The sequence below is a fragment of the Monodelphis domestica genome, chromosome 1, assembly GCF_027887165.1.
Source record: "Monodelphis domestica isolate mMonDom1 chromosome 1, mMonDom1.pri, whole genome shotgun sequence".
In the NCBI taxonomy this organism is placed as follows: domain Eukaryota; kingdom Metazoa; phylum Chordata; class Mammalia; order Didelphimorphia; family Didelphidae; genus Monodelphis; species Monodelphis domestica.
Genome location: NC_077227.1, coordinates 504,821,151 through 504,845,329, shown reverse-complemented (window position 1 = coordinate 504,845,329; position 24,179 = coordinate 504,821,151). Strand labels below are relative to the sequence as shown.

At 38.9% G+C, this 24,179-nt stretch overlaps 1 protein-coding gene across 3 annotated transcripts in view; it reads left to right on the top strand.

Moving 5' to 3' along the window:
• Window positions 1-389: 389 nt before the first annotated feature.
• LOC103099626 (somatomedin-B and thrombospondin type-1 domain-containing protein-like) overlaps window positions 390-24,179 on the top strand; it is a 45,110-nt gene continuing 21,320 nt past the window's right edge. The window contains exons 1-2 of one of the 3 annotated variants that reach the window (XM_056812964.1): window positions 390-786; window positions 8,577-8,854. In XM_056812964.1, coding sequence (XP_056668942.1) covers window positions 8,620-8,854 — 235 coding nt within the window. In that variant the 5' untranslated portion in view covers window positions 390-786; window positions 8,577-8,619. Of the gene's footprint in view, window positions 787-7,000; window positions 7,168-8,576; window positions 8,855-24,179 lie in introns of those variants that run through there. The other 2 variants (XM_056812963.1, XM_056812962.1) reach the window with 2 other exon arrangements.

The following is a 24,179-nucleotide window of genomic DNA, read 5'->3' as shown; positions in this document are numbered from 1 at the left end:
TATCCACTAGAGCCATGATGACAAATCTATGACACGTATGTCAGCACTGACACAAGTAGCCATTTTTGATGACATACATTCACATGTGGGCTCAGCGTGCCTTGGGGCCCACCTGGGGAGTTGCATACCTGCAGCTATGGCAGTAATCATGCCTTGGCCTGATTTGGGGGGGAAGGGTTGCTCCATGTGCTGGCTGTGGGGGCAGGGGGAAGCAGCAGGCAGAGAGTGCCAGGTAGCTGGGGTGCATGGGGCTCCTGTGGGGGCAGAGAGGAAGAGTGTGTGCCAGGAAGGAGCATGCAGTCAGGCTGGTGGGTGGAGCCCTGGGGCCAGCCAGCTGGGGAGGGGAGGGGCAGGGCAGGGCCAGCAGAAGACTGGGCAGGGCTCTGGTCAAATGCAATGGAGGAGTGCCTGGAATCAATTACCAGACACTTTTAGCAAGTGTTTAGCAAGCCATTATAGCAATGGCTTTACTCAAAAATTTTCCCTCTACATACTTTTGAGAGACCTTATTCTCAGCGTTAAATAATTTCAAAACCAATAAAAGAAACAGATTGACAGATGAAATTAGTAGCACTTGCTTGGACTTGAAATGTACAAAATACCGACCTTCAATTGAAGATTTAGCCAATGAAATTCAGCAACAAAAAAGTCACTAAGAGGTAGGTTAGTTAAAGAATTCTCCGTCCCCCTTACTTATCTTACTTCACAGCACACCACAGAAGTTAAATAATAACAAGACCAACAAAAGAAATCAACTGACAGATGAATAAAGAAGTCACTAAGCAGGTAAGTTAAATAATTAGTTTTTGGTTTATTAAATACAATTATATATTACAATTATACATTTTTGTTATTTGAACTATAAATGTTGTGGAATTATGTTTTTTTTTTCCTCAAAGTGACACACTATCTGAGTTATGTTCGTTTTTTTGGTGAATTTTGACACACCAAGCTTAAAAGGTTGTCCATCACTGTACTAGAGGAAGAACAACAACTGCTGTTGAAAGGAGCTGATCCCTTAAACTTCAAGGGGTTAACTTTCCATCCCTTGAACTTCCCAAGGACACTTGCCATTTGTTAGATAGGATAGTGATTAGAGAGACTAGAGAAGAAGAAGATAGATAAGCTAAAGTAGAGCCATTTTGGCTCATCTGGTGAAGAAGCAAAGAAAACTTGCAGGGTCTCCTATTCCCACAAACCTATCCCCTTTCTCTTATTATTAGACTTATTAAATTACTTTGTAAACTAGAAACTTGCAGTCAGATTCAACTTGAAAGAAGCACAAAGTAAGAGAGGGTGGTGAACTAGGTTAGCTATTAGCCTTAGTTAAATCATGAAAGCCAACAGTGACAGTCTGCCTGCCAGACAAGGGGGACTTCTGGGGTTTCAAATTCCAGACGATTTGTGAAGAAGTAAAATCCTGTATTCTCCAGAAGTTCACTCAAAGACACTGGTCCTGTCATCCTTGACCTAACTTTACCTAGGGGTACCTCTCTTGTGGGTTGAGTGTGAGGGAATTACAAGGGTCATCTGTCAGCCCAGGGGGTACCTCCATATTCCTTCGGTCCCTTCACCTCCTCCAGTTCTTATTACAAACCCTTCCTTATCTACTATGCCTCAATCTTTACAAAACACACTTGAGGCAGGTCGACAAGCACAGGGTAAAGGTACGAGGCTGGGTGTAAAATTAAATTTAACCATCTTTGTAAAAATTAAAAATTAATGTGCAATACTTTAAAATATTATATTTTTGGAGCTTTATTAGTGATCATTAGAAATAAAGGAATAAAAGGTAACAAAATAAAAAAACAACAACATGTGCCAATGGCTAATCTACCTGTTCAAAAACCCCAATTACCACCATGCTCTCAACCCAGGAAGCATAGAATGGGATACTAGGAACCTCAACGATTATAACCCCTTGTCTACAGGAAGTACACAACAACAGGAAGTCAGTGGGCTCCTGGAAAATGTAGTTTTTAGGGTAACAGATTTCTAATTACACACTGGAGCAGAATCTATTGGGCTTCAGCTGTGACAAAGAAAGCAGGAATAGTAATCATGATCTCAGACAAAGCTAAGGTAAAAATGGATTTTATTAAAAGAGATAAGGAAGGTAATTTCATCTTGATAAAAGGGATACAGACCTATTAAAGGGTATGCACAGTTTTATAGCCCTTTGGGCATAGTTCTAAATTGCCCTCTTGAATGGTTGGATAGTTCACAAATCCACCAACAATGCATCAGTGTCCCAATTTTGTCACATCCCCTCCAACTTTTTTCAATTTCTTTTATTGTTACATTGGCTGATCTCAAAGATGTAAAGTGGTACCTTATAATTGTTTTAATTTGCATTTCTCTAATCTAAAGTGATCTAGAACATTTTTTTCATATGATTTTTGATAGCTTTGGTTTCTTCATCTGAAAATTGTTTCTTCATGTCCTTTGACTATTTGTCAAATGGGAATGTGGCTTGTAGTCTTATAAATTTGATTTAGTTCTCTATATATTTGAGAAATTAAATCTTTAACATAGAAGTTTTCTATAAAAACTTTCCCCTGTGTGTTGTTTCCATTCTAATGTTGGTTATATTGGTTTTGTTTGTATAAAAATGTTTACATTTGTAAGAGTTAAAAAGGGTGTTGTGGTTGCCAATTATAATAATTACAATTAAATTATGAAGTTGTTAGTAGTTTTAGCAATTTAGTTTAATCAAAGTAGAGATAATAATGAGAGGGAAATGTAGAAAAGAGGTAAGGAGTTGCCTAGTCTACCCTAAATGCTGATCCGATGAAATCCAGCTCATCACCAACAAAGGCTCCCTCAGGTCCCAGTCTCTAACCAGAAGTCTGCAGAAGTTTGAACCTTCAGCAAGAGTGTCACCAACCCAAGAGAGTGTCTTCAGCCAGAGTGTCACTAACCCAAGCAGGTCACCAACACAAAAGAGGCTGAGCAGTCCCTGGGTCCCACTTATATGCAGTTTTCTCCACCCATCAGCTCTCTCCCATCCCATGTCACACCTCAGGAACCAATCATAGTTCCTTAATTTGAGGATGTGAACTTGGAATCAATGCTAAAGTATCTTCAAATTCCTGACTGATTAAGTTAAAAATAAAAACAACAAAAGAAGGATAACCAAATCTTATTCTACTTACATCTTTTAATATTCTCTGTATCTTATTTGGTCATAAATTCTTCCCTTCTCCATAGATCTACCAGGCAAATGATTCTATGTTCCCTGAATTTACTTATGGTATCAGCCTTTATGTTTAATTCATATTCTCATTTTGACCTTATCTTGGAATCAGTGATGGCAAACCTTTTAGAGACCTTAGAGACCAAGTGCCCAAACTGTAATCCTCACACTACAGGTGAGCCCCACCCCCACCTTACCCCAGAGGGAGGGAGGAAGTGCTCCAATTAGGCTGCTGGACAGAGGAGTGGATTATGTGAGAAATGTCAACAGGCAGGTATAGAGAGGGGGAAGGGAGCAGCCCCTTCTGGCATGCTCTGGCACACATACCATAGGTTCACCAACATGGGTTTAGGGTGTAAGATATTGGTCTATACCTAGTTTTTGCCATACTCTTTTCTAGTTTTTCTGGTAGTTTTTGTCAAATAGTGAATTTTTACCCTCAAAGCTGGGATGTTGGGTTCATCAAGCACTAGATTACAAAGGTCACGTACCTCTGAATATTGTGTATCTAATTTATTCCATTGATCCATTGGATAATCATCATTTGTAGGCAGCTTCCTGGTCTGTCTATTCCCTGGGTGAAAGTGGAATTGAGACCTTTGACTTACCAGATTGGTTGCTGTTGAGGAATGGAAATTTTAGAACTTTTTTGGGATGGTTGTATCCAGCCCTGTGGGAATTTTAATGTTATAGCTTTTATTTTCAGTTCCATTCAGTATGTGTATTCTCTAAGCTCTAATGTGAGTGCATAGTCCTTTTTGGGTCATCCATAGTTGGGAAGGAGACAAAAATCTTTATTGAAACTGGGGGCCCAAACCAAATAAGTTATGGTAATCTTTGTAGTTTCAATCATAGGCTAAGTAAATTGAGATAAAACCCGAGTCAAGGTATTTGGAGACTGAAAGTCTCAAGGAACCCAGATTGCTCTGTTCCTACTAACCCAGAGAGATAGATAGGAGACCAGACAGGAAGCTCTGGTAGCCTAAATAAGGTCTTGCATTTGTACAGAGGTCTCTGACGGTCAGTCCATATTTGCATGCTTTCAGAGGGACAGACGGGAACTGGAGCAGTCTGAACTCAGAATCACCCTCTGGTGGCTTATGCAGACATTACATTCTGATAAGCTCTGCAACTATACTCCATTTTCTTTTCTACACCTAGTACCCAAGTAAGGCAGGTAATTATGTGGCAAGAAATTTTGCACCACACATAACAATGTAGGTGGGATTCCAAGGGTCTTTGTGTATTTTAGTGAGAAATAAGGAGTATTGAGAAGTGGACCTGCCTCCAATGTGACATGATAGGAAAAGCAAAGTGTAATTTAGGTATTATTTAGATAGCATTAATAGAGGTATAATGTCCAAAGCACAGGAGGTGATAGTACCACTATAACTCGCCTAAGTCAGAGTATATTTGGAGCATTATGTTCAGATCTCTTCACCCATTTTAGGAAGGGCACCAACAACCTAGAGGGGCCAGTGAATAGGATGATAAGGTAAGGGGACAGGAAATCATGCAATATGGATTATTTAAAGAAGTTGTAGATGTTTAATTTGGAGAAGAGGAGACTTAAGGGGAAACATTTTAACTGTTTTCCAAGAGCTGACTTCTGAAGAGCTCTTATATGTATAAAGTATTAAACTTGCATTGCTTGGTCTCAGAGAGCATCAATGGGAAGAAGTTACAAGGAGGCAGATTTAGGCTTCACCTAAAGAACAATGTCCAAAAATAGAATGAGCTACTTGAGGAAGTAGTGAGTTCTTTGTCAGGGAAAGTATTAAACAGAGGCTGGTTGACTGCTTGTCAGTAGGCAGCCTCTGAGGTCCCCTCTGATTCTGAAATTTTATTATTTGGCCTTCCCTTTGGAACATAGCATCTTCTGTGTTCTTGGGGAGCAGAGGAGCCCTACCCAAACAGGGCAAGGCAAGAAGTAGAGGTGGCCCCACCTCTCTCTGCCAACTGAAAGGATGAGAGGGAGAATAGACTGGTCTTTGTTCCTGTGAAAATGTTACCTGCCAAATGCCTCCCTATTCCAAGGCCCTCACAAAGGGGACTGATGAGGGAGATCAACTGAGAAGTAGGTCACCAGATGCTCTGGTATCAAAAACCTGGTGGGTGATGAGGATGGAAGCAGGATAAGAAAACCTAGAAGATTTTTAAGGAAGCCAAATTAGTCATCCTTTCAGGTGGACAGAATGACCTGCTTTCCCTCCTTTATCTTCTTTATAACTCACATTTACTAGTATTTTAAAGTTACAAAATTCTTTCCTCATGGCAACCCTGTGAGGCATGTAGTATTTTACTCAGGAGGAAATGGAGGTTTAGAAAGACTATGACCTGCTCATGGTCACATAGCTACTGAGTGTAGTGTAGGAGCATCATGGAAGAACAACAATGAGATCAAAAGTCAATAGCCTTAGGCAGGTAGATAGAGCAATGCATTTGGAATTAGGGAGACTAATGTTCCCGAGTTCAAATTTGAGCTCACTTACTAACTGTGTGACCCTGGGCAAGTCACTTAACCTTGTTTGTGTTAGGTTCCTTATCTATAAAAATGATTTTGAGAAGGAGATGGCAAATCAACAACAGTCTACCCTCTTTATGTTAAGGTCAGCTAGGTGGCAGAGTGCACAGAGCACCAGACCTGGAGATGGGAGGTTCTAGGCTCCTATCTGACCTCAGAGATTTCCTAACTGTGTGATCCTAAGCAAGTCACTTAATCCCAGTTGCCTAGCCTTTACTACTCTCCTGCCTTGGAACTGATATTTAGTATGAATTCTAAGAAAGTAAGAGTTTTTTAAAAAGTCAATAGCTAATAGCTAAAATCAATAGTTTGGAAACAGGATTTGCATGAAAATATATGTATAAGCCAGTGGAATTGCATGTCCACTCCAGGAGGCGGGAAGGAAGAAGGGAGGGAGACCCCAAGAATCATGTAACCATGGAAAAATTAAAATAAAGTCAATAGTTAAAAAAAATAGTCAAGTCTACTTCTGACACTTCTTGTCTTATCTCTAGTTATGTGACTTTGGGGAAATTACTTCATTTATTCTAGGCTTCAGTATCCCTATCCCACAAATGAGAGGTTTGGATCTTCCAGTCCCAAATCTGTAATATAGTAATTATGGTGCCTTTTTTTTCCTTTTAAACAGAGGAGGAAACTGAGGACCAGAGACTTCAGGAAAATCTTGCCTGGCTTACATTATTTGCTATTAGAATGGAATTCAATAGGAAGCTGGTTTGCCTTGTACTCTCTCCTTGGGACATCAGTTACTGAAGTCCTGAAAGAACTTTCTTCTATGATGGGGCTTCACCTATGTGTGGGTTGGGCACTTCTGACTGTGGAAGATTGTTGTGAATAGGGGGCATATTGATGCTCAGTAAATATTGACTGATGGGAGGGAGGAAGTTTTCCCCATTGATAGATGTAAAGATGACCCAGATTGTACTTCTGTCTCCTGGATTTCTGTTTATTTTTCAAGGAGCACAGTGTCTTTTTTGAAATGTTTGTTTCAACTAAAACTATGTTTCAGCCAAGTTCCTTTCTTCTTGATCACCCTGTCCTCCTTTATTCCCCTCCCCCCATCCCCATCATCTGGCCTGACTGAAACTCTGAGTCTGTTAGGTATGAAAAAAAGGAGGCATAGGAGGGGGAGTTGCCTTTAGAATCCAAGGCCATGACTGCTTTCTCACTGGCAACCTACCACAGAGACTCATTACCCTCTTGTTTCCTGGATGAGCAGGAATTAAAAAAAAATACAGCTCATCGAAATCCTGTCTGTAGCCTATCAGAAACCTCCTCTACAGCTTCATTTCCCTCCCCAGGTCTCTTAGAGTTTATCTCCCTGAATTTGGCTAGGATTGATTAAGTTCTTCCTGCCTGAACTTCAGAGAATAAGAAAGCTCAGATTACTAACTGGTTTTACTTTCTATGCCAAGTCCCCAAGATATCTCAGGTTAGGAAAGTGTTGGTGAGTGCCTGGGACTTCTTGAAGTTTCTCATTCTCTCTCTCTCTCTCTGTGTCTCTCTCTGTGTCTGTGTCTTTGTCCGTGTCTCTGTCTCTGTGTCTGTGTCTCTGTGTCTCTGTCTCTGTCTCTGCCTCTCTCTGTCTCTGTCTGTCTGTCTGTCTGTCTGTCTCTTTTCCTCCCTGCAAGTTTGAATGGCCTTTGGTGGGAGACAGTTCAGAACATTGAATAGGAATGGGAAGGGAATAATGGAATATTCACCCAGGAAAATATATCTCAGAAAGTAGAGGGAATAGCAGGTGTTCTTGTGTGTGTGGGAGGGGCATTAGAACCGGGGATAGGCAACTGATCTGGTGTGGGTGTCTGGAAGGGGTGGGGTTTTGGAGCTGAGAGAAAGGAGAGAAGGGAATCAAAATGGTGTCTTTGGTAGGACTGAGAAAATGTGGTGAGGAATAATAGTCTTCACACTTGATATATGAGCAGGTTAGACTAGATCAGGAGTTCTTAATTTCTGGTCAGTGAACTTGCTTTAAAAAAACATTTTGATAATAGTATTGCATATATTTTATCTTATACATTATTTATTTTTTAATTTTTATTTGGTAATTTCCAAACATTATTTATTGGAAACAACTTATACATTATTTTGATAAGGGATCCACAGGTTTTTCCAGACTACCAAAGTGGCTCATTAAACTTTGGAACCCCTGGACTAGGTGATACCCAAGGTCTCTTAGAGCTCTAAAATTGAAGAATCTTTATGGAAGAAGGCTGAATGATATAGTGGAGAGAGAGTCAGCCTGGGACTGAGAAAGATCTGGTTGAGTCCTGCTTCTGACACATCCTGGCTAGGCAACTTTATCTGTCTTTGGGCAACTAAGTCTACAAGCTGTCAATCAGATGCTAGTTACAGGCTTTAGGAAGATTACTCATCAGGCATTGCTTTAAACACCTTACACTAATGAAATCCCAGGACTTGATGAAAAAGAAATTCATGAAACTAGGAGGATTTCGGGCCACTTTCTAGAAAGATGTGTCCTTAGGGAAATAACTTCCCCACTCTGGGCTTCAGTAAAATGACCCAGTTGGAATAGATGATTTCTAAAAGCTTCTTCAAACCCCTGAGGTCGTGGGTTTCCCAGCAGATAAGATGGGGAGGGGAGTCTGTGTGGCAAATGTGTAGGCAGAAGCAAATGGGGGGGGTGCGTGAAACATTGGGGTATCTTGGGAAAGGCCTTCCAACCCCCCACCCGCCTGGACTTGGATTCCAGGGAAGGGTGGGTGATCGGGTGACTGGGTGAAAGGAGGGTGGGGGAAGAGGGAAAGGGGTGTGTAGTTTGACTTGGGTTCCAGCCCAGAGAGGAAAACCTGTGGCCCCGCCTGACTGCCTCATCCCTCCCCCCTCTCTCCCCAGCCCTTCCCTGGGACCGCTCCGCCGGTGTGGGGATTCCTCGGACATGGCCCACAGTGCGTTGCTGGCCTGGGCCTGGGCCCTGGCGCTGGGAGCCGTGCCAGGAGCCCAAGCAGGCTGTGCGGAGCTTGGTCGTTGCTGTCCAGGACGAGACCTGACTTGCGTCTTTCGGGATTGGGCAGAGGCGGCAGGACCCTCGTTGGGCACTCAGCTCTGCTACTGTGACCAGGAATGCATTACCGCCCGGGACTGCTGCCCGGATTATACGAGTGTCTGCCCAGGTGGGAGCCTCGCGAGGATGAGCTGGGTGCGAGGGAGGGCATGGGCTGCGAGACCTAGGGAGAGGGAGCTTGGGAAAGATGCGCCAGGGAAGGGAAAGGAACCTGAGCGCTCGAGACTGCTTAGGGGCTCGGGAGTGGGGAAGAGGAGGGAAAGTAGATCCGGATCTCTGAGAGAAGTAAGAAGTCATCTAGTTCATGATCTTCCGTGCCCCAAGTCATTAGGTAGGGTGAGGCCATAGAGGGGTCAGTGAAAGTGCGAAGAGAATCTGGGGTCAGGCTGGGGTACAATTAGGATGGAAGGTTAGAGGTTAGGACAGGGGAAGGGGTGACAAGTCGGGGGATGTTCTGCACCTGGTATGTAGTTAAGGACCTCAAGCAGGGACAGAGAAGACCCAAAGTAACTGAGAGAGAAGAACTAGGATTTGTAAAGGGATGCTTGAGGACTTGCCTGGGACAAGAGGTGGGAGAGGGCCATGAGATGTGGGATGTGCCCTGCCCTTAAACCTAGGCCCTGTACATGCCCACAGCTCTGTCTCTTATCCTCTCCTAACCTCCCTCAGAGGGACTTTGTGGTGGGCTTGGAGCTGTCTGGAAAGCCACATTTATTGGCAGTGATGACCAGTGTCAGTTTAACTTCCCCAGTGACTCAGATTAATAGGACTCAAACAACTAGCATCCCTACTATTATCTTTATTAAAAAACAAACAAACATTGCCTTCATTATCAGCACTATCATCATTACCACTTTCATCTTCTGTACCACTTTCATCTTCTGTATCAATGATGAGTGCTCATGAAGTGCAATTCAAGTGAATGCTTATTCCACTTCTTGTAGATGCCATAGTTCTTCTGTTAAGAGATTATTTTGCTCCCCTCCTTTTATCCCCCCCCTTAAAAACAGTGAGTCAGCTTCACAAAAAGTTGAGGCATTGAGGAGATGCTTTAATCTATGGCCATTAGAGATACTGTCTTTACTGTTTTTTCTGTTTCTTGTTTTAGAATTTTCATCTTTATCTGATAACCCTTATTTTTAATTGAAAAATTTCAATTAATTAATTAATTAAGAATATTTTTTCCATGGTTACATGATTCATGTTCTTTCCCTCCCCCTCCCCCATAGCCAACATGCAATTCTGCTGGGTTTCATATGTTATGATAACCTTTTTAAAACATTTACCTTCCATTTAAGAATCAATACTGTGTATTGGTTCTAAGGCAGAAGAGTGCTAAGGGCTAGGCAATGGGGGTTAAGTGATTTGCCCAGGGGCACACAGCTAAGAAGTGTCTGAATCCAGATTTGAACCCAAATCTTCCCAACTCCAGTTGTGGCTCTTTTTCCACTGAGCCACCTAGCTGCCCTCAGAAAGACATTTTAAACTATGGAATCAAGGGAATTATGAGATTAGACTTTTAGTTACCAGTGGGGGATAGTGTTTTTGTTGGTTGAGGAGAAAGCAGGAGATGGGAAAAAATTTCATTTTATGTTAAATCACATTAGAGGTACCAGATGTGTACTGGTCCCACCATCTCTTTTCAGAGTATTATGAAATCACAAGACTGGCCCCTTCTGAGCTATTCTTAGAAAACCATCTGCCTAGAATATCAGAATTGTTTTATACCTGTACACATCTGGTACCTTTGTTTTACTGGCACATGCCTGCAATCATCCCAAACATCCCTGCAAGAGTGGCTCTTCAGGGATTCAGGAGAATTACAACTGTTTCTGTTTGGTATTCTTATATGCATTTTACTTTTAAGAGAATCGAGGCACAGTTTCAGGGCCAAATTTGTGGCCTGAGGGGCTCTGAGCAAGGGCCAAGGGTTCCATTCCAGGCCCAGATAGAAGCCATTCTATAGTTTCAAGTTGTTTTCACTTGTAACTTTTCATTTTTGATGTTTCTAAGTTCTCTTCCAGCATAAATATCTATGTTATCTGTTCTGAGATTCCTTTCAGCTTTCATTTTCTATACTCTAAAGTCCCTTCTAGTTCTAACATTCTACAATCTAAGGCCCCTTCCAGTGGGATATGCCTCCGTATATTGTTATTCACTGATGGAAAGGGAGTGGTGTGGGGCCCTAGGAGGGGGAGATGGGCAGAAAGGACCTGTGGTTACATTGTGTGAAGAGTCAGGGAAATGTTCCCACATTCCTGACCCAGAGCCCACAAAACCAACTGATATTATCAACACTTCATCATTTTCTGGAGTATAAAGAGCTCAGAACAGGGTGGCGGAAGGGTGGGCAAGAGGGTAGGGGAGAGGGGGATGATAAAGACAATTCCTTGTGTTCATCAAAGCTTTGTGTTCCCTTTATTTATTCCATTTTAGGTCCTGCTTTATACAGTAGGTGCCAAAGGACTGTGGGACCAGAAATCGACTTTCTGATTATGGGCTGGCGTGGCTCCATCTTCTTATAAACAAATCACAGATTCGGCAACAATGATTTTAGGGGCTCAAAGGCCAAGGACTATAAAATTTGAGTTCCAGAATCAGGGAAACTATGAGTCAAAATCTTCTATTTTATGGTATTAGGGAATTCTATTCAATTTTTAGAAACAGCATTTGATCTGGATAAGAGCTTAGGACATAACATTAAAATTAGGAGAGGCTTTAAAAGTATAGAATGTGATGACCAATATGGAACTTAGATTTGCATGATATCAAATGGATAACATATCAAGTTTATTACAATCTCAGGGAGGGGGAAAAAAGGGAGGGTGAGAATTTGGAACTCAGAATTCTAGAAAATTAACATTAAAATTATTTTTACTCATAATTGAGAAATATAAAATATTGAAAGATTTAAAAAATACAACTCATTCATAAAAATATAGAATGTGAAAACTAGAAATAACTTGAGAACAAAGAGTATTAAATGCATGTCTAATTCTTTCATCTGCTTTTTCTCTATTTTACTGATATAGGCACTCAGGGATATAAATTTCCCCCTGAGTACTGCTTTGGCTATATCCCATAAATTTTGATATGTTGTCTCTTCATTATTATTCTCTTCAATGAAATTAATGATTGTTTTTATTTAGAACAAAGAATATTAGAACTAGAAGATATCTTAGATAGAATATAGAATGTTAGAGCTATAAGGGTCTTTAAAGATTACCTGATATAATCTCCCTTGTTTTACAAAGGAAAAAGCTGGGAATCTGTATGGGGAAGGTCACTGAGAGAAGGAGTAGAAGAGCTAGGACTATAATCAAGGTCATTTAATTATGAATGTAGTATTTTTTTCACTAGATAAAGCTTTATAAATAATTTTTATTTATTTAATAATATAGAAGATATATTGTAGAATTATATTTTATTCTTGTCCAGTACTGTGCTATATGTGAGATGAAGATACAAATGAAATAGGGATCTGCCCTCCCCAATGTTCCAGGCTCCTCCATGGGACAGGTTCCTTGTCTGGGTAGGGCAGACTATAGATTTTTCAGCATCAACTTCTTCCAGCTATTTCCAAGTTCTAATGTTACTTGTCATTTGTGTTTCTGCCCTCACTATTGGCAACTCCTTTCTTTTGTTTGATTCAGCTATTGTTAACAAATCACTTGAACTTAATGTTATATTAACCAAAGGTTTTTTTTTTTTTAAGAAAATGGTGATTATATCAAGCAGTAACAGGCAAATAGCTTAAAAACCAGGGACAGCTAGATGGCTTAGTAGATTGATAGCCAGGCCCGGAGACAGGAGGTCCTGGGTTTCAATTTGGTCTTAGACATTTCCTATATATGTGACACTGTATTGGTTCCATAGTATTGGTTCTAAGATGGAAAGTAAGGATTAAGAAAAAAAAAAGACATTCACCACAGAGAACCTATAATTGTAGCAGGTACCATCTCCCTGACTTCAGCATGCAAAACTGGGGTTCTCAGTGTCCAAGGTCTCCTAGTTGAGCTACTCAAGCACAATCTTGAGGGAACAGTCTTCTTTTTGTCCAAATGGGCTAGATCTTGGGTCCCATCAATTTTTTCATTGCTTGGAATAGGAAGATTCAATATAGTGCTTTGAACTTTTCCAGAAATAGGAGAGATGAATGTCATATCCCACTCAGCTCATGATGGGATATAGAGGACTCACATTGGCATATGACCACAGTAATTTTTTCTTTTTTATTATGACATTCTCTATCCTTTTTGCTTTCTGTTTTCACAGGTAGGTATGTGGATGCCTCATACCTGGCTTCCTGGGATGTCACTTTTATTTTTTTAATATTTTATATTTTTTTCCAACGTTACATGATTCATTTTGTCTCCTTCCCCTCTAACCTCCCCCTTCCCAGAGTTGACAAGCAATTCCACTGGGTTATACATGTATTATCACTCAAAATCTATTTCCATATTATTCATTTTTGTAATAGAGTAATCTTTTAAAGTCAAAACCTCAAATCATATACCTATATAAACAAATGATAAATCATATGTTTTCTTCTGCATCTCTACTCCAATAATTCTTTCTCTAGCTGTGGATAGCATTCTTTCTCATAAGTCTCTCAGAATTGTCCTGGAATAATGCACTACTATTAATAGCAAAAACTATTACATTTGATTATCATCAAATGTTTCATTTATTATGTATAATGTTCACCTGGTTCTGCTTATTTCACTCTGCATCAATTCATGTAGGTCTTCCCAGTTCTTTCTGAAATCTTCTGGTTCCTCATTCCTTATAGCACAATATTATTCCATCACCAGCATATACCACTGTAAAGATTAAAATGAATAATCAATAATTAAGTATTATATTTAAAATTTTTTATTCATAATAACTACATCAAAAGAATTGCCTGAATTCAGCCTGGTCACAGGTCAAAAAGAATGCATGGGAGGAGCATACATCCACTTAAATACAATAACGTGATTGTGCCAATGTGGAGATGCAGGAGAGATTATAGGGAATTTTGGGAAATACTAAGGACTTCTGGGGAATGAAGTCAAAATCTCCATTTATACATAACCCACTGTGATCCTATTGGGAAACCAGTTTCCCCAAAAGGATCACATGGAAACATAATCAACTTAAAAATTGCAATAATTTGTGGATAAAAGGAAAAAAGAAAAAAACCAATGATTACTAGGTTGACAAAAAGCCAGTTTGGGGGCAGTCCCTTTTGGCATAAGAGTATACATTCAAAATAGGGGAAGAGGAAGCTGAAGGGAAGAAGAGGGAGGAAGGGAGGTTGAAAAAGAGGGAGGAAGGGAGGTATATAAACAAAACATTTCAACCCTACATAGTTCAATTCCCATCCCAAAGTTCACTCTGGATCTTCTGGTGCAGCATGTGGTTTCTGCAGGCATCTATTTTCATGTCACATTCTGAATTCTGGGAGGTAGCAAGTTTTTCTTCCTAAAATTGCTCAAATTTAAATCAAAGTTCAAACAACAACTTGGCCCCCCTGAGTTGAACAATAACAAACATAGGGATCACTCAGGGATGCATGGCTGAGTTATTAGGTATATGAATCAATTTGCAAAAGAAAATAAAAAACATCAAAAAATCCAAATAAAAGAGAAAAATAATTTGTGGATATAATACAAAATGTAAAAGTCTTATGTCTAAAAAAATCTAAGTAAAGGAAAAACAAACCTATAACAGATCCTTGAATCAGGGCCCAGTTAAAGTGATTTAAGAAATTATGCACACCCCAATCAGTAGCTAAGACTACAGGAAGTTTGCCACACCATGAAAGACAGAAAAGGGACTAGATTTCAGCAGCAAATGGGAGCCAGGATGGCAACGAAAAGGAGGTTCTTGATAGAATGTGGCTCAGAGGAAGCCCAGCCTTTGACATATGTCAAAACAACTGCAACCTTGAACCCCAAACAAATTCAAGTCCTCTTGTCTTGGCTCAAAATTACGTCAATCCTACTGGGATCGGTCTCTTTGATCTTGTGCTCCATAGGTACTATTGTAATAGATAATATTGAGGGGGTATATTTGATGGGTAAATGATAACTAATAAATCAGGTAGTTATCTTCTTTTGCCTACCCTCCTCCCTATATCCCTCCCTTCTTCCCTTTTCCTCCCTCTTCTTCAGCCTCCCTTCCTCCCCTCTTCTTCCCTTCAGCTTCCCCTTCCCCTGTTCTTCTGGTTTCTCAATCAGTCAGGGTGAGTTAATGATGTTTCAGAAGAAATACTGTTTTCTCTTCTTTATCTGAAGTAAGAGGTTTATTTGGGGAAATAGGAAAGGGTAGAGTGGAGATAAGAGGTTTGGGGTTTCCCTAATTCTATAATTAGCCTTAGATTGGAGGATATTGACAGAAATGGTTGATAGGTCTAATATTTCAGTCACTATCACCAACAAAGTCAGAGATATATGGACTATTGTCCTTCTTCTGCCTTCAAAGTCACCAAGCCACCTCCAGCTTGATTATCCCAAGTCCCAGAGATAAACCTAGCTTCTTCCTTCCCTGATTCAAAGGCAAACCCCATCAGCCAAGTCCACCAGAATTCACCCAGCAGTTGGTTTGGCTCCAAACTGCCTTTCCTGGTAACATTCTAAATCAGAATCTTCATTTGATTGACAGATTATCACTCAGCCACTGCTTCTGTCCTTTTGCATGCCTTATAATTTCTCTCTTCCACACTATGCAGGTGCTCTGTGCTTCTGTAGCACTGTACAGTGACTCTTTTGTATATTCTCTTCTTCTGGAATCAGAAAGAATTATGAAGCAAAATTCTGTAATTTTATACAATCAATGGCATCATTTTTATAGTCTAAAACTTTTGGGTATGCATTAATATTAGAACAAGTGTATTTTAAATTTATATTACTGAAAAATCAAAAAAGTTAAAGAAAAATCTTCTCAGTACTGTTGACATGTGCTTCAAATACAAGGAGAGAAAAAAATAAAACTCAGATACCATATTGCACATGCAAGGAAAAGCAATAATAAAAAAGTTTTAAAAATAAAAAAATATATATAGCTTAAAATCAGTGACACACTGTGTCAACCATGTGTGAGTACAAATGATTTTCAGAATAAAATGTAATGTATTCAAGGGGTTGTTTATTTGTAACCAAGGGGTTCAGTCTTTCAGAATAGAGAGAGAAAGGAGAAGAGTGGAGACCTCTCTTCTCAAAGTGAGGTTCAGGGGAGACAGCTGATGTTTAAGGTTGGCTCAGAGAGAGGAGAGGGGGTTTGAAGATTTTCCCCCTTCTACCTTCTGTCCTTAGCTAAGGCTGCTCTTCCAGATTCTTCTGTCCCTCACGTCTCCACCTCCGCTACTCTAGACCAAAGGGTCTCCCCTTGATCTGTTCACTCACACTTGATTCACAGCTTGGGGAAAAGATAACTATTTTAATGTCAACTCAATCAGGATAATACAAAGGAATAACTAGCAGGGAAAGAATGGGAGAGGAAAGTAGGAAAAAAGGGGTCCCTGTCTGGATATAAACCCTCTCCCTTCCTCGAGGTGGTGGGGGGGAAACTCAGACCTTGGCAGCCTGAACCCCCTGAAAGAAAGTCAGGTTGACTCACCCTGGGTTTGGCCCCTTGGCCACAGTTCAGACTCAGGGCAACAGGAGCTGAAGTAAAGTTGGACAGAGATTTAAAATGTCTTTCTCAGGTTTCCTCTTCAATAGTATTTTCAATTGGGAAATGTTGGGGGGAAAGATTTCCAGTCACAGACAGGAAAAAGTGAGTAACCCTCAGGAGAAAGTCTTTTTCAACCTTCTCTCTTCGGCTTCTTCCAACTGAGAGATCAACTCCTTTACCAGCCCGAGTCTTCTCCTCCTCCAGATTCCAAACTTCTGGGGCCTTCCCCCCGTCGAGGTGATCAGTTCCACACACTCTTCATCTTGGCACTTTTCTTTAGTGCCAGCCTCTGTCACAAATCCTCCATTTCCTGTTGTTTGTGTGGTGCTACCCTGGCCCCCAACAGTTACTTACCTTCTATGTCTCTTCTAATCTATCTATGTTACTTATTGTTTTAGCTTCCCCCTCCCAAAATAATAAATCTTATCCTAATCTGTCTATTTGCTAATCTAAGTTCTATCTTGTGCTAAAACTGAGTTATGGGAAGAGGATTATGTGCCAACAAAGTTTTACAATATAACAATTTCTTAATACAAAGGTTATTCCTATTGCAATCAATATAAAATTTAAGCTGTAAGTAAAATTGAACTCTCCTATGCCTTATGTAATGCTAATTCCAATGTAACAATTCATAACAATTATATGTATATATATTAACTTGTATCTAAATGAAATCTGATTTATTCTGACGCTATGTTACCTCTTTAGTTATAACATTCCCTTTTCTACCCTAAACTACTCTTTCCCTGTCTGTTAATGGTTAGTATTTTAACTCTCTCCTTTCTATCTATATCAGTGGATTAGATCGTTATTATGCTACATATGTACATGTCTGTTATTTGTTCACATTTACATATATCACATGTTATTTATATACATATATACATCCTCTGATAGTAGAGATCTATTTAAAGATATACAATTTATGGGCTGTCCTTATTTATGGCACAGCCCCTAATTTCAGTATGGAATTTGTTCGTGTTCTAGATATGTTGTGGTAGATGCATACTTATTCCTCTTCAGGAAAGCCTCTTCTCATGTTGCCTGAAGATCTCTTCTTCACTCTTCCTGTGTAGATTCCAATGTGTATGTGGATGTAATTCCCTTTATGTGAAATTAATGTGATTGATGATAAATCTTACATGACCCATTTTCCTGAAATTCATTCCCCATAATGTCTTTGATTCAAAGTTCTTTCCAGTTGTCAGAATGTCTTCCATCCTTTGGTGTTGCTTGAAGTTTGTCACTGGTCCAGGTTACCTTTGCCTTTACAGGATACATACTTGCCTGTTGTTTCACCTTGAAAGCCGATCTCAGGTATCCAGAACCACTGGATCATGCGTGTGTGTAAGATTAATGTGTGCTTACGTGTAAGAGTGAATATATTGATGCATGTGAGTGAAACTTTATGCAGGATGTTTGTGCCATCTTCATGTGTGCAAGTGAGGTTTTTTTTTTTAATGTAATGAATGTAGGTATCTTTCTTAATGTGTGATTGTAAGACAATTATATTCCTTTGTAGTTGACTGTAGAGGTTAATGATATTTTAGTCTAGGCTTGAGATGGAGATTTGTATATATGTTGACTAATTCTAAAGGATTCTAAATCCATCCAAATAAACTCCCAGGTTCCACAAGGAACCGCTTCTCCTGTGTTTCATAGGCTACACTAACCCCCTCTTGATCTAACTAACCCACATTTATACTATCTGTGTTGGGCATTATTCTGTTTTTGTTTATTCTCTATCAAATTACTTCCAATTCAATGTCACTGTCCCCTAAGATACATTTCTTAGAAAATTCTTCATAACTACTGACTCCTGAAATATACAGTATTTCCTCTACTGATAAAGAGTTTCCTAGGTTTTCATTTGCTTCTTCAGAATCAGAATCAGAAAAGATTGTTCTGAATTCAGGTGTTAACTATGATAATTTGTGTTCCACTCATCTAAATCTTTGTGAACTTTACCACAGAGTTTGATGTACTCATAGGGTTCTTGTTCTTCATCACTGTTTTGGTTAACTATTATTGTACCATTTGGTACTGTATCATCTGGTTCTGAGTCTGACTCTTGGTCACTGATTTCTGTACTCTCCATGTCTTTCACTAGCTTTTGTTCAGTGACAGGTTATAATTCTGTGTCAGGTGTTGTTAAATCAGGTTTTGTGTCTTGGTCTGACCCTATTTCAATGATTTTTATACTTCCCAATTCTTTTTCTAGTTGTTGCCCAGTAATATGCTCTAATTCTGTGTTCTGTGGTGACACATTTGATTCTTGTGGGTTTACTGCTTCCTGAGTATCTGCTATTATATTACTGGTATGCACAGGTTCTATCATATCTTTTGAATCAGGTTCTTATCTACTCACTCTTGTGAATCTGTTAACATAGAAATCATTCCCTCTATGGTGGTATATTCTGGGAATAACTTCAGTATAGATCCACTTTCCCCTGTATCACTGAGAGGTTTGTAACCTTGTTCTCCCACTTTTGTCCCAAGATATTGTTCTGGAGTCTCTTGTAAATGAGCTATTATGGTTTTTGCATGCACAGATTTCCCATTATCCTCTTTATTTTCTTGCCCCATGGTTTGTAATGCACATGTATAAATAGTAGATGTTTAGATGTTATAGTGTAATCTACCATCCCCTCTTCAGTTAGTCCATCCCCATTCAATGCACTGTTATTAACTAGTTCTGTATCACTTTGGACCACTGCTGTCTGTGAGCTAACAGCTTGCTCAGAGTTTGTGTTTGTGTTAATTTCAGTTTGAAAACTGCTTGGATGATGTTTCACTATCAAAGACTCTTCTGTTCTCACTCCCTTAGATTGTTTTACAATCTCTCGTTAAGAGAATAGACAGTCATTGGAAGTTTGGTATCGATCTGACCCATCCCCAGGACTGGTATCTTTGAGTGTTATAAGATTTTGGATATGATCTCATGGGTAAAAGTCTTTGGTTTTTGGATTAAAGTTAGTTCTCCCTTCATTTCTCTTTCTTTCCCTTCTTAGATGTATAAATGTATCAGCTTCAAGATTTCTTGTAACAATGTCTTATTTGGCTATCTTGTCAGAATGGTGTGGATATTTAAATTGCTGTTTTAAAGATTTGCTAGCCTTGTTTGATTTTCCACTCCCCAGACCCATTCTGCAAGCTAAGAAATTTTCTATAAAATAGTTTTTTTCGTAGTTTGATATATATGGCACTGAATAAGTAAATTAATTCAGGTAGAATTGTCATTTTTATTATATTAGCTCATGCTACCCATTAGCAATTAATGTTTTCCCAATTGTTTAGGTCTAGTTTTATTTGTGTGAAAAGTGTTTTGTAGTTGTGTTCATATAATTCCTGTGTTTGTCTAGGCAGATATACTTTATATTGTCTAGAGTGATTTTAAATGGAGTTTCTCTTTCTATCTCTTGTTTCTGATTTTTGTTGGAAAGATATAGAAATGCTCATGATTTAGGTGGGTTTATTTTGTATCCTACAACTTTCCTAAAGTTATTAAATTATTTCCACTCGCTTTTTAGTTGATTTTCTAGGATTCTCTAAGTATACCATTATATCATCTGCAAAGAGTGATAATTTAGTTTCCTCATTGCATACTTTAATTCATTCAATTTCTTTTTCTTCTCTTATTGCTACAGATAGCATTTCTAGTACAATATTAAATAAAAGTGGTGATAATGGGCATCCTTGCTTCACTCTTGATCTTACTGGGAAGGCTTCTAATTTATCCCAATTGCAGATGATACTTGCTGATGGTTTTAAATAAATACTACTTATTATTTTGAGGAAAGGCCCTTTTATTCCTTTGCTTTCTAGTGTTTTCAATAGGAATGGGTGCTGTATTTTGTCAAGGACTTTTTCTGCATTTATTTAGATAATGTTTATAAATCATGTGATTTCTATTAGTTCGATTATTGATATGGTCAATTATGTGGATGGTTTTCCTAATATTAAACCAGCCTTACATTTCTGGTATAAATCCCACCTGGTCATAGTGAATAATCCTTGTAATATATTGCTGTATTCTCTTTGCTAGCATTTTATTTAAGATTTTTGTATCTATGTTCATTAAGGAGATTAGTCTATAATTTTCTTTTTCTGTTTTTGGGCTTCCTGGCTTGGATATCAGTACCATATTTGTGTCATAAAAAGCATTTGGTAAGATTCCTTCTTTACTTATTTTGTCAAATATTTTGTATAGTATTGGGATTAGTTGTTCTTTAAATATTTGATAGAATTCACTTATGAATCCATCTGACCCCAGTGATTTTTTAGCTGGGGGGTTCATTGATGACTTGTTCTCTTTCTGAGATAGGATTATTTAATTATTCCATTTATGTTTTTGTTAATCTAGGAAATTTATATTTTTTGTAAATATTCTTCCACTTCACCTAGATTGTCAGATTAATCGTCATATGATTGGACAAAATAGCCTCTAATAATTCCCTTAATTTCCTCTTCATTAGACGTGAAATCACAATTTTCATTTTTGATACTGGTAATTTCATTCTCTTCTTTCTTTTAAAAAAAATAAAATTAACCAATACTTTCTTTTCTTTTCTTATTACTTTTTTTACTAGGACCAGATTCTAGTCTTATTTATTAGTTCAATAGTTCTTTTACTTTCAATTTTATTAACTTTTCCTTTGATTTTTTAGGATTTCCAATTTAGTCTTTATCTGGGGATTAAAATTTTTTTTCTAGTTTTTTTTTTTAGTTGCATGCTCAGTTAATTGATCTCCCTTCCCTCTAATTTTTTGATATAAGACCTCAGGGATATACATCCCCCCGCCCTGAGTACTACTTTGGCTATATCCTATGAATTTTGGTATGTTGTCTTCTCACTGTCATTTTCCTCAATGAAATTATTGATTGTTTCTATGATTTGTTCTTTGAACCACCAGTTTTAAAGGATTAGATTATTTGGCTTCCAATTAATTTTTGATTTGCCTCTCTATGAGCCCTTATTTTTTATAATTTTTATTGTATTATGATCTGAAAAAGTTGCATTTATTAACTCTGTGTTTCTGCATTTGGTTGTGATACTTTTATGCCCTAGTACTATGGTGGTGAACCCTTGGCATGTGTGACAGAGAAGGCATGGAGAGCCCTCTCTATGGGCACACTCCTGTCAGAGTTAATTACTAGAAAGTCAGAGGGACTTGGACCAAGCTGCTCCCTTCCCCTTCTCCACCATGCCTGAGGACACTTTTTCACTTTACCCATCCCTCTGCCCAACAGCCCAATGGCAGTATGTTGTTCCTCCCCTGTCAGGGATTAAGGGGAGTGTGTGGCACTTGGACTCCGGAGGGGGAACAGCAGAAGATCTCTATGTGGGGGGTGGGGCATGTTACACAGTATCTAAAAGGTTTGCCACCTCTATCCTCATACATGGTCAGTATTTTTATATGTACTATGTGCTGCTGAAAAGAAGGTATATTCCTTTTCATCCCTATTCAGTTTTCTCCAGATATCTATTAACTCTAATTTTTCTAAAATTCACTTCCCTTATGTCTTTCTTATTTATTTTTTGTTTGAATTTATCTAGTTCTGATAGGGGAAGGTTGAGGTTTCTCCATTTGGTGCATATATGTTGAGTATTGATATTTCTTCATTATCTATTCTGCCTTTTATCAAGATATAATTTCCTTCCTTATCTCTTTTAATCAGATCTATTTTTGCTTTAGCTTTGTCTAAGATCATGTCTCAGTTGAAGCCCAATAGATTCTGCTCCAGTCTCTTACCTTTACCCTGGGTGTGTCTATCTGCCTCAAATGTGTTTTTCAACATATGGTAGGATTCTGTTTTTTTAATCCATTCTGCTATCTGCTTCCATTTTATAGATGAGTTAATCTCATTTATATTCACAATATCATTACCATCTGTATATTCCCCTCCATTTTGACTTCTTTTAATCTTGACCTTTCTCCTTTCATTCTTTCCCTCCCCTTCAGTGTTTTGCTTTTAATCTGTCCCCTTCCTTCCCCTTCTGTTATATTACTCTCCTTCTCACCACCTCCCTTCTTATTCCCCTCCATATTTCTCTATAGTGTCTTTTGATCACACCCCCCCAGGTTTTTCCCTTATATTACTCTCCTTCCCACCATCTTTCTTCTTATTCCCCTTTTACTTCTCTATAGGTATACTCTGGTGAAGCTGGCCCTTTCCCCCCTCCCTGAGTCAATTCCAATGAGAGTAAGTTTTAGGTATTACCCATCACTGCCCTTTTCCTCTCTTCTATTGCATTAGTCTTCCCCTAAACCCATGTGCCTCTTTATGTGATATAATTTACCCCACTTTACTTTTCTCTTCCCATTTCTCTTAGTACTATCCTCTTTTTTACCCCTAGTTTTATTTTTTGGACATATCCTAAACAGCTTACTACCACACCCTCTATATATACTTCTTCTAAATACTATGATAATGATATTGGATTAGGCCAGTTGAGCTAATCTGCCTTTAGGGCCAAATCTTCCATTTAGTTGTTTGCTGAGGCCCAAAGGTACCTAGCCAGATAGACCCTTGGTCCTCTCTGCCAGATGTTGTTGGGGGCATAGGACCTCAAGAAATGTATCTGAGGTGCTCCTCTGCCAGTAGCACCCCGACCCTAGTGTCCCAAAGTTAGCCTTAGCATAATCATAGATCCAAATGTGGTAAGTGGGTGGGGGAGATTGACCAAGAATTCTCTGTGTGCAGTTTTGTTCCCTTATCCTGTGAAAATTGACTCTCTGCCTACCTTTGAAGTTGCTTTTGCAGGGGAGGTCTTGGACTGTGTTTTGCTGTTGGGTTTGGTTGGGTCCCTGTCTCTTTGAGGCATTTTATAAAGGTTGATATGGAAGGTTGGTCAAAGCAGTTTTGGTTTTTGCTGCTACTCTGCTGCCATATTGACTCTGCCTCTCCTGGAATGTTACTTTTAGAACCTTCTCTCAATGAATTCCCCCTGCCCCCAAACCTCTCTAGACCAGAATGTCAACTGTCTACCCTGACATAAGTCTTTCCCCAGACCTTCTTGGGTCTTTCTTTAGATCTCTGGGGAAAAAGTATGTGACTCCTTGTGTAAGGGTGCTGGACTTGGAGTCAGGAAGACCTGAGTTCTAATCCCACTTCAGACTAACTGTATGATCCTTGGCAAGTCACTTAACCTCTTTTGGCCTCAGTTGCCTCATCTATAAAATGAGTATAATAATAGAATCCATATTACTTGGTTATTATGAAGATCAAATGAGATGACATATAAAACATTTGAAAAACCTTAAAGTGCTATACAAATGCTAGTGATAACACTACTTTCTTCAGTAAAAATTTGCAGACCCTGAAAATTCTAGAGGTGTACTCTGATATTTTTAACACACATAATAAATGCCTATAAATTAGCACATAATGTAGCTAATTGTCCCAATTAAACAACCCACATGCAGATATTTAATATACTTCATTCTTATTAGATAGCTTGCAAGAAGCAAAAGCACATGCAGAAATAGAATGCATAACACACAGGACAAGGACACATGTAACAACCTAACTCCTGTTTCTCATGTAAAACATAAAACATAGCATTGCATATCAGAATGGTAAACAATCACCAAATAGAAAGGTTATGTGCAGAAAGAGAATAAATACAAGGTGATCCAAAAGCCTTAGTGTAGTTTTAAGATTTACTAGTTAAATTAATGGGATGCCCTGTATAATGTTAACATATATAATGACGATGTAGGATAGGAAAGCAAACATATAGGCCATGTATACTACAAAAGAACTTGTGCATT